Here is an 11,012-nt window from a genome sequence, read left to right on the forward strand (position 1 = left end):
CGCTGCGTTCTAGACCATCCAATTCTATTTTGGAAGATGCAGCACTTTCAGCTGAAACCATGTGCCAGTACACAAATATCCGCTCTTGGCACTCTTGGCCCTTCTCGTCTGTATCACTTCCAACGGATTATACCACGACGACAAGATGCCTTTTGACTTTAAGGCCTACGACCAGAAATGCCAGGGCTTGACGCTCGAGGAACTACAGCGAGAATGGGAACACTACACGCGCCTAATTTCGGGCGCTGCCACGTCCACTGCGGTATCGGGTTGCGCTATTCCCCTCACACTCGGGGTCTCGACTATTGGTGTTGCCATGGCTGCGCCGGCGATTCATAATGCTCGGAAGAAGCGCGAGATTATTGAGAGGCACCTTAATCGACTTAATGCGACACACCATACACGAAAACGCGATGTTCTTGGGAGCATGGCGGTCAGCGGAACGATCGGCGTTGTTACACTCGGCGTTGGAAGCATGGGCGCTGATGCTGTTGCGACAGCGGGTGCAGAGCATGGAATTCAATCGATCGTTGCGAACGAAACTGCTATTAAGCTCGTGTCGCATGCTGCGCTTGATGGAGCGGGTATGATGGTTGAGCATAAACATACGGATCATCTGAAGAAGAAGGATGCTCGCAAGGCGTTTCAGAAAGCTGGTGTCTTTAAAGCTGTTCAGGATGCAAAGGCTGCCGAGGCAGGGTATGCAATTCAGCCCTATCCGAACAATGGCCAGGCGTATCCGGTTTATGCTGCTGGAAGTTCCTCTCAAGCACTTCCTCCCCCTCCTCCGCCTTACAATGTCGCTGTTGGCCAAATACCTGTACCGCCGACTTACAATACTACCCCGAACGGATATCCTCAAGATATCAAGACTCCAGTTGGTCAGCCGCAAGTCCCTCAACAAAGTCAGACTCATTTGATGCCAAACGTCACCGGGCAACAGCCTATGCAGCAGCCATACGACTACTCCCAGCAGCAGCAGATCCCGACGTACAGTGCGCCATCGCCTATGCCTTCAGGGAATAGCCTGATGTTCTCACCGCCCCAAACTCCAGCTGTTCAATATCCTCCTCAGACTATTCAAGCGCCGAATATGCAACCGGCACAGCAGCAACCTACCTATCAACAACAGACAGGAGTTCTACCCTATCATCCCGCTACAACACCGCAACCCTTCAGCATGGCTGCAATGCATCAGGCTCTTCCACCTGCTACACCTGCACCACCGACACCATATCAACAGCCGCAAGTACAACAGGTCCCGAATATCGTCTTGCCTACACCTCCCCAGGACAGCACTCAGGGCTATATGCCCCAGCAAGTACAGCCGCAGCCAACTGGACAGATTGTCGGAGCACCTCAAGCCGGATACTTCCCAGCAACACCAACTGGATATCCGCCTGCTGTCACAGCCCCTCATCAGCCAACACCTCAGCCTGACTCTGTAGCCCAGGTGCCACCACCATCTGCTGATCCAGCCGCTGTCTATCAGACTCCCGTGCAGCATGTCGTTCAGTACCAGACTGGATATCAGACATCGCCGACACCAGCTGCACAACCGCAGTATCATCAGCAGCCTGGCTACGGGACACCTCAACACACTGGCACATACCAACAAGCCCCAGCGCCTGCACCTGCACCTGTTGATCGAAGAAGCTCGTTTGTTGCCCCGCATCAACCAGCTTTCGCTCCCCATGCACCATACAATCCTCAAGATTGGGCCCCCAAACCTCAGCAAGCATATGCTCCTCAAACTCCTGGCATGGCCAGTCCACCTGCTCCAACCGCACCAGTCGCGCAACCTCAAATGCAGTATCAGATGCCTCCAACTCCTCTGCCAACAGGCTCAACAGTGAATCAGTATCAATATGACAACAAAGGTTCATACTTTCCCGCGCAACCTCAAACCCCTCAAATGACTGGGCCAACTGCGCAAACCCCTCAGCAATATCCACCAGCTAATTATCCCGGAACCCCGATGCACAACCCTGTACAGGTGACGCAATAGCTGTGGAGACCTCACAGGTGGGTTGCAATTGGAATCATGAGTTATGCTTAATTATGAGATATGGAATAGGTTAGGGAATTATTTAGCGTACTATTTACTATTCTAATTAATGTTTAAGCAAATTTCCCTTGCCGTATTCATTCAGTACCTACGTTCTGTCTCTGACTGAGGAGTTCATAATCTGAGTCATTAGTAAAGGACTTGCACTAGTCTCTAACAGGTAATTGTGCATTTCGACTCATCCAAGGTCATACCTGCTCAGTGGGGCTTGCCCTTGGATAACCTCTATAAAACAAGTAGCAGAACGCAACAGCACTTGCATCTCAACAATCCATAAATTTAGAATGAGTGCACTAAACGTTACGAAAATGGACGATCTAGACATAGAGCTAGATATCATTGGACAGCAACCTTTCATGGTCAAGATCTACACCCAAGTCAGCTTCTGCTTCCCTGTCGCCGACCCCTCCACGCACCCAGCCATCACCACCACCCTCAAAAATGGCCTACAGCGTCTCTCCAAGAGCTTTCCCTGGGTAGCAGGCCAAGTAAAAGGCGATAGTAATGGAGTCTTCAAGATCAAGCCATTCGAGGAGACACCGCGACTGGTAGTCAAGGATCTTCGAGATGACCCTGCAGCACCCACGATGGAGGGTTTGAGAAAATCAGAGTTCCCCATGAGCATGTTGGATGAGAATCTGATCGCGCCAAAGAAAACATTGCCCATTGGCCCCGATTACTCGCCGGATGATCCTCAGCCTGTACTGCTTTTTCAGCTCAACTTTATCGAGGGTGGCCTTGTACTCACCGTCAATGGACAGCATGGCTGCATGGACATGACGGGTCAGGATGAGCTTATTCGGCTGCTCTCCAAGGCTTGTCGCGACGAAGCGTTCACACAACAAGAGGTATCAACAATGAACCTTGAGCGCAAGACCATTGTCCCCCTTCTCGAAAACTACGAAATCGGCCCTGAGCTGGATCATCAAATCATCAAACCCCCTTCGACCACAGAGCACCCGCCAGCACCGCCAAAAGCAAGCTGGGCTTTCTTCTCATTCAGCCCACAAGCCCTCTCTGAGCTCAAGGAGAAGGCGACGCAGACTCTTGACGCGCAAACAAAATTCATCTCAACAGATGATGCTCTCTCGGCATTTATCTGGCAATCAGTCAGCCGCGCTCGTCTTGCTCGCCTGGACGATTCTACCTCGACTGAATTCTGTCGCGCTGTTGACGTGCGCACCCAACTGGATGTACCGAAGAATTACCCTGGAATCCTTCAAAACATGACCTACAATGTCTCGAACCTCTCTCAAATCGCCAACGAGCCACTCGGCATCGTAGCGTCACGCCTGCGCTCTGAGCTCGGCCGCGATCGTCTTCGCCGTCGGACGCAAGCCCTGGTTACATACCTACATGACCAGACGAACAGGGAAAGCGTATCTGTCACAGCCGACGCGAACCCATCGACAGATATCATGTTGAGCTCATGGGCGAAGCTCAAATGCTGGGAGTATGACTTTGGCTTTGGATTGGGAAAGCCCGAGAGTGTGAGGAGACCATTGTTTGAGCCATTTGAGAGTCTGATGTATCTTATGCCCAAGCGACCGGATGGAGAAATTACCGCGGCTTTGTCATTGAGGGATGAGGATATGGAGAGATTGAAGAGTGATGAGGAGTGGAAAAAGTACGCGAGGTTTATTGGCTGAAGGATCATTTCAAGATGCTCGTGCGTCTTCAATGCTACGTTCCAGCGGGGAAGAAGAGGAGAAGCTCATGACATAGTTCGATATCATCCGAGCTTTATGCTTATTCTTGTTTATAGAGTTGTATTTGCGGGGATAGGTTATGCAGATCTCGGACTATTCCCCAGATGTGCTGTGCTGCGATAGGTGCGGAAGACACTCACGTCGATCGTAGGGCTTGGCGTTTGTGGAGGATTTGCAGTAAAGCCGAGGTGATGACCGAACGATTAAATATAAGATGATCGTAAATAGTGATTGTAGAGCATCTAAAAGACTTCTTCAGAATAATTGAGCTGCACCATGGATTTGTCGGCTATTGGATTCCCAGGGGCGTTGCCCGACTGGAGCAACTTGAACATCCTCCACCGCAACACTCTCCCAGCTCGAGCCCACTTCTATTCCTACCCCGACCAAGAATCAGCTTTGTCCTTCAACCGAGAACAAAGCTACTTCCATAGTCTAAACGGAACATGGAAATTCCACTATGACATCAGTCCCTTCGATGCCCCCATCTGGGAAATGGCCAACACCAGCTCGTGGGACGACATCGAAGTTCCAGGCATGTGGCAGCTCCAAGGCTATGGACATCCTCACTACACCAACATTGACTACCCCTTCTCTGTCACTCCTCCCAACGTCTCATACGTCAACCCAACTGGTTCTTACTGGCGACAGTTTGAAGTACCAGAAGAGTGGGATGGTGATCAGATCAGACTGCGCTTTGAAGGCGTGGATAGTGCATTCCATGTCTGGGTCAACGGCGAAGATGTTGGCTATGGTCAAGGAAGCCGTAATCCAAGCGAGTTTGATATCACGAACTATCTCACCCCTGGGCAGGCAAATGATCTTGCTGTGCGCGTTTATCAGTGGTCTGATGGTTCTTATATCGAGGATCAGGATCAGTGGTGGCTCTCTGGCATCTTTCGCGACGTATACCTCATTCCCTTTTCTGAATCATCAATCATCGACTTTCAAGTTGACTCTGAACTTAGTGATTCATTTGATGAAGGATCGTTCAAAGTCAACGTGACCATTCAAGGGAAAGAGGGGGAACTCGCTACCAGCTTGCTCTCGCCTAACGGTTCCGCTATTGATGAGTGGAAAGGATCGTCTTCAGATATTTATGAGAAAAGTCTTTCCGGTGACGGCTTTCACATCTGGTCTGCCGAAACACCAAACTTGTACACTTTGCTTATCACCTTCAACGGACGGACTATCAGCCAGAAAGTTGGTCTGCGACGCGTTGAGGTCAAAGAATCCAACTTTTATGTCAACGGAAAGCCTATCATCATATACGGAGTCAACAGGCACGAGCATCATCATCTCACTGGGCGTACAATCAGCTATGAGAATATGCGAAAGGATCTCTTGCTCATGAAGCGCTCCAACATCAACGCAATTCGCACCGCTCATCAACCTCCCCATCCTGATTTCTTCGACGTGGCCGACGAGCTCGGCTTCTACGTCATCGCCGAATCAGACCTCGAATGTCATGGTTTTGGTGGCATTGAAGAGACGGAGGAGGAAGCTGCAGAATGGCTCTCCAACAATCCTGATTGGGAAGAGGCTTATGTCGACAGGGCTCGTCAACTCGTGGAGCGTTTCAAAAACCATGCCTCAGTCATCATTTGGTCTCTAGGTAATGAGTGCTTTTACGGTCGCAATCATGCTGCTATGAGCAAGTGGATCAAAGAGAGGGATCCAAGTCGGATCATTCACTACGAACAGGATCGTAACGCTACATCGACGGATATGTACAGTCAGATGTACAGTACGCCTGATGACGTGAGGGAGTTTATCAAGACACACACTGACAAGCCAATTTTACTGTGCGAATATGCACAGTAAGTGCTCCTCCCGAAAAGTTCGTTGAGGTTGAGCTAACAGTACTAGTGCTATGGGTAACGGACCAGGTGGTCTTGTTGAGTACATCGACCTATTTAGATCCGAACCTTTATCTCAAGGAGGACTTGTCTGGGAATGGAGCAATCATGGGCTCCTCAAGAAGGAACAGAACGTCACTTACTACGCCTACGGAGGTGACTTTGGCGACGAGCCTAATGATGGTGACTTTATCATGGACGGTCTCGTGCTGTCCGACCATTCGCCCATGCCCTCTTTAAAGGAATACGCCAAGATCATCCAGCCCGTCTCAGTGAAGTTGGCAAAGAACGGGTCTGCGATGACTGTCGTCAATCACTATGACTACTCTGACTTGAGCCACCTTGATGTGTCTTGGCATATTGTCGCGGATGGTCTCAAGACTGACGCACGTCCACTTGACCTCCCAAGGGTACCCGCTGGCGAGAACAGAACTGTTGCACTGCCTTCGGGCTTGAACGTCACACAGAATGAGGCATGGTTCACAGTTGAGTTCAGGCTGAAGGAGGCTACTCTTTGGGCTGCCAAGGGACATGTCATTGCTTGGGACCAACTTCACATCCAACGCCCCAACATCAAGACGCGGGACATGTCGCTAGTCCGTCGTCAAGGCAGCGGAGAGTTCGAGAAGAACGGAACCAAGCTCCTCTATAAGAGCGGTGACTCTTCATTTGGCTTTGACTTGCTGCAAGGTAACGTAACCTGGAACATCAACGGCATCGACATTTTCCAACGCGGTCCTGAACTCTCCTTCTACCGCGCTCTCACACAGAACGATGCCGCATCTTCTGGTGACGGACCAATCTGGGAACAAGAAAAGATTCCGATGATCTACCCACAAGTAAGAGACGTTACTTGGCGCGTTGGTGATGATGGCGCCGTTGTGCACTATAAAGTCTGGGTTGGCGTCAAGACACGTGCCTGGGGTGTTGAGGCAGACATGATCTACAAGATCCCCACTGATGGTCCTCGACTTCAACTCGAAGCTCGGGGCGAATTCGTCGGCAAGAATGAATCGCATGTCATTCCCCGCATCGGTCTCATGGCTGTTCTACCCGAGTCTTTCGACGACGTGTCATGGTTTGGCCGAGGACCCGGGGAGAGCTACAAGGACTCCAAGCAAGGTTCTCGTATTGGGCAGTACAGCTCCACCGTGCCGGACCTCTTCACATACTATGACTACCCTCAAGAAAATGGCAACCGCGAGGATCTGCGCTGGTTGAAGATCGGGAACAAGGATGTTACGCTTGATGCACGACGAACCAAGAGTGAGCCATTCAGCTTCACGGCTCGGAGGTACATGCCCTTTGACTTGGACGATGCCCAGCACCCGCATGATTTGAAGCCATTGAACATGACAGTTCTGCATCTTGATTACGATAACAATGGATTGGGATCAGCTACGGTTAGGGTGAGACCATTTGAGAAGTACAGGTGCTACACCAAACCATTCAACTTTACCTTTGACTTCAACATAGTTTAGGTCGGGAGGATAATCAGACTCGGATGATGTATCTTCAATGTAATGTGATTATACAATCCCGGTCACGATAAATAATTGATTACTGAACTGTTTTGTCCACCGCCATGTTGCAGTATACGCGTATGTTAGTGATCAGTTTGAGCAACATGTTCAGTTACACCACCGCTGGGAACTTGTCTAATGCCGAACATCTAGTCGTTCCTAATTAGGAATACGAAGAGATGGTCTGACAGGTAAATTGTCTGAGCGGGCCAGGACATTAGCGTTGAAAGCACCACGCTCACGATTAGTGATCAATAATTACTGATCAAAACGCATGACCCGAGACCGGAGAGAATAATAATCACCCCTCAGTTCTCGTGCTAAAGTATTACGAAACCCTCCGGTAGTGTCCTCATTTTGTAATCTTTATCGGAAAGTGTGAAAAGCGACGCCGATGCATGCACCTATTTACACTTCGAAATGTCATGCATGAATCCTACCCTCTAACTTGATAAAAACACGAGCATTTCACAAAACTCTATCGACACTTCGGTAGGCCTTCCTTTCACTGCAGCGGTCATGACTCGTCGCATCTTTGTCATCGGAGCTACAGGAGCTCAAGGTCTTCCTGTTTGTCGCGGCCTCACCAGAGATGGAGCCTATAGTCTACGAGTCCTTACTCGCGATGCCAACTCAGAGCGCGCCAGGCAATTGGCAGAGTTGGGCGATGTCGAGTTCATCGAAGGTTCATTCGCCAATGAGGACAACCTGCGAAAAGGCTATGAAGGCTGTTGGGGCGCCTTCGTCAACATTGACGGGTTCAACACTGGTGAAAAGACAGAGACTTATTGGACCATCCGCGCCTACGAATTGGCAATTGAGTCTGGTATCAAGTTCTTTGTCTTTGGTAACTTGGACTATGGGTATAAGAAGAGTGGCTATGATCCCAAGTTTCGCTGTGGCCATTATGACGGAAAAGGCCGAATGGCGGAGTGGATGCTGAGCCAGAGGAAGGGTCATAGCATGGGCACTGCGATTTTCACTACGGGTCCATATATCGAGATGGCTGTCTCAGCAGGAACCCCTATGACACCTCGTACTGTCGAGGGAGTTGTCACTTGGGCTGTCCCTCTCGCCGATGGAGCGATCCCTCATGTCGCTCTCGATGACTGCGAGCACTATGTTCGCTGGCTTTTCGACCACCCCGATAGGTCTGATGGATTGGATCTTGAGGTTGCTATCGATCATATCACGTATCATGATCTAGCGAAAGCGTTCCAAAAGGTCACTGGAAAACCTGCTCAGTTCATTGACATTCCCTTGGCGACTTACTTCGAGCACTTGCCTCTGAAAGGCACAGTACCAGCTGGATACAACGCCGATCCCAATGATCCCGCCACCATGACATTTCTCCAGAACTTTAGTGGTTTCTGGAATATGTGGAGGAACTCTGGTGGCAATAAGGGGGTTATTCAGAGGGACTACAAACTTTTGGATGAGATTCATCCGAACAGGATCAAGACTGCGGAAGAGTTCTTCCGTAGAGAAGAGGAGAAGCGTAAGTCGCAGGGACTTCCAAGCATCTTTGAAACGATTGAGGGTGGCAAACTCGGCATGATCCTCAAGTTGACCGAAGATGGGAGGAAGGGGAAGTTGTAGGTAGTATCTTGCCCTAAAGCCTGATAGTGTTAGATATGGGTATTGACACTATGAACATGGATAGTGTATTATAACGTGCAATACAAATCGTCAGAATGTGACTTAACCCATGATCACAAGATGCTGGCAGCCTGGCAGGTTCCACTGCTGTGCCGTCATCCTCTTCCCACCTTGGTTATGAGGGGAAATAAGATTTAACTAGTGTTTTATGCCGCATGTAATTAGTGCTGCATTGTTGACTACTTGATGACCGAAATATGGGAATAATGAGTTTGCAAGGTGACCAGATTCGACTGCTGCGCCTGAGAGCCAATTCAAGCTTATCCTTCAAGCGCGTCTCATTAAGCGATCCAGCTCGGCCACCTTTTGTCGCGCTATCTTATGTCTGGGGCGACTTGACCAACACTCTTCCACTCGATGTATCCGGACAAATTACCCAAGCAACAAGGAACCTTCATAAGATTCTAGGCCGTCTTTCTGAATCTCACTTCGACGAGCTGCTTTGGATAGACGCTCTGTGTATCGACCAGCAAAACCCACATGAGTGCACTTCTCAAGTCGCTTTGATGGGAGAAATTTACTCACATGCAGAATATGTCCTTGCCTTCTTATCCCCCGCATCAGAACCCTTCAGCTTAGGCTTAGACTATATAGAGGCGACTGCTCGCGATACAACGATACATTCCGACCCACCCATCTCACCTCATCTGACGGTTCGTGATCTCAACGCCAGTGATAAGCCTTTGCAAGACTCGCTTATCGGCTTCTTCGCTGCCCCATGGTAAACAAGGGTTTGGACTGTGCAGGAATTCTTATTAGCCCGAAAGGTCATATTCCGATGCGGCGATTGGCTTATTGACGCGGCGACTGTACGCAAGACTTGTAGATCCTGGATAGACCACGAGAACTCGTGCTGTTGGGCTGCACGCCGGCCTATAGATGGTAGTGCACATGGATTCCTTGATATTCCCAGTGAGATCAACGGTGGCTTGACAATCTACACTGCGACCCTCCGGATGAAGCACCTTGTGGATATGCTTATTCCTAGAAAGTTATACACTGAAGACTTTCTAGCGGCAATCTCCCTTTTTCGTGTACGGCACTGCTCAGATCCCCGGGATAGAGCATTCGGTTACTTCGGACTGCGTTCCCCGGGCCTAGATATCAAGAGTGAGATACCTGTCGACTACACCGTGTCTGTAGCGGATCTTTATAAGAACCTGGCGGTGGCATTGATCGAAAAGTCCCAGACACTAGACGTACTCAGTCATATCCTACACGAATCGAGCATTGAGAAGCGGACGGATGGCTTGCCGAGTTGGGTCCCAGATTGGGATGCAACGATTGATGATCGGTACCATCTGACATATACGGAACGCACAAATATGACTCGACATTGCTGTGCCTCGGGAGATACGAAACCAGAATGGAGGGTGCAGAGTTCAGGCCATGTGATGACTCGTGGCCTACAGATTGCGGTGATTGAAGCAACTGCACCTGGCTACCCTTCCATTATCCCCGGATCAACACTTGGAGGCAAGAAAATCATCAATGGTTGGCGTCAACTCGCTGGTTTGCCGCCTCTTTCTGATGGACCTCCTCGCGAGAACGGGGATGCTGAGAGCCACAGAGAACGTATATTTGAGGACGCTCTCAGTGGCGGCTTTACTTCCATGAAGTGGGCAAAAGGCTGCTTCGAATACTCAAAGGCCTACCAGGCGTGGCTCGAATGGTTTATATCCGCCGAAGGCTCATTGGCAAAGTCATGTAAACAGGTTATCCAAGATTTTGACGAGTTGATTCGGCAAACAAGTGAACGTCGACGATTTATCGTGACAAGTGACGGGCAAATAGGCTTTGGACCGGAGGCAGCCAAGAAGGGCGATGTGATTGTTATTATACCTGGAGGGAAGGTTCTATATATTTTGAGGATGGTGGAGGTGGAGGACCCTGACTGCGAGGTGAGGAAATATCGACTCTTGGGAGATGCATTCATCAATGGTGCAATGGCGGGTGAGAAGGTCAACCCACCGACGTCCGAGTTTACTGAGATAGTTATTGTATGATAGCCTTGGTTTTGAAACGACGGAATACCCATGCATAATGATAGTATACATATGAGGAAAGAAGTAAGAATGGTAATTGCAGGAGAGCGACTTCTGAATGTTTCCCAGGGATATGTCTTGAAGCTGTGAACGTTTAGTTGAAACGCTATCGATATATTGCACACAGCGACTAGGAGATATAAGAAGAA

General features: G+C 49.7%; 4 protein-coding genes across 4 annotated transcripts; all 4 read left to right on the forward strand.

Annotated features, from left to right (window-relative positions):
- Positions 1 to 65: 65 nt before the first annotated feature.
- On the forward strand, positions 66 to 2,139 carry BKA55DRAFT_547695 (uncharacterized protein). Its single transcript, XM_046191051.1, has one exon. The coding sequence runs from the start codon at positions 146 to 148 to the stop codon at positions 2,006 to 2,008; it is 1,863 nt and encodes a 620-aa protein (XP_046055810.1). The 5' UTR covers positions 66 to 145; the 3' UTR covers positions 2,009 to 2,139.
- Positions 2,140 to 2,290: 151 nt separating this feature from the next.
- On the forward strand, positions 2,291 to 4,044 carry BKA55DRAFT_547696 (trichothecene 3-O-acetyltransferase). The gene has a single exon (XM_046191052.1). It carries the CDS (start codon positions 2,353 to 2,355, stop codon positions 3,715 to 3,717), a length of 1,365 nt encoding a protein of 454 aa, XP_046055811.1. The 5' UTR covers positions 2,291 to 2,352; the 3' UTR covers positions 3,718 to 4,044.
- Positions 4,045 to 4,053: 9 nt separating this feature from the next.
- On the forward strand, positions 4,054 to 7,117 carry BKA55DRAFT_682134 (glycosyl hydrolases family 2, TIM barrel domain-containing protein; the record flags this gene model as incomplete). Its single annotated transcript, XM_046198296.1, has 2 exons — positions 4,054 to 5,597; positions 5,647 to 7,117. 2 exons carry the CDS (start codon positions 4,054 to 4,056, stop codon positions 7,115 to 7,117), a joined length of 3,015 nt encoding a protein of 1,004 aa, XP_046055812.1.
- Positions 7,118 to 7,678: 561 nt separating this feature from the next.
- Positions 7,679 to 10,824, forward strand: BKA55DRAFT_531716 (uncharacterized protein; the record flags this gene model as incomplete). The annotated part of the gene is made up of 3 exons (XM_046189244.1): positions 7,679 to 8,754; positions 9,078 to 9,539; positions 9,705 to 10,824. The coding sequence occupies 3 exons, from the start codon at positions 7,679 to 7,681 to the stop codon at positions 10,822 to 10,824; spliced, it is 2,658 nt and encodes an 885-aa protein (XP_046055813.1).
- Between the last annotated feature and the right edge of the window lie 188 nt (positions 10,825 to 11,012).

This window comes from Fusarium redolens, assembly GCF_020744475.1.
Source record: "Fusarium redolens strain MPI-CAGE-AT-0023 chromosome Unknown BKA55scaffold_1, whole genome shotgun sequence".
In the NCBI taxonomy this organism is placed as follows: Eukaryota; Fungi; Ascomycota; class Sordariomycetes; order Hypocreales; family Nectriaceae; genus Fusarium; species Fusarium redolens.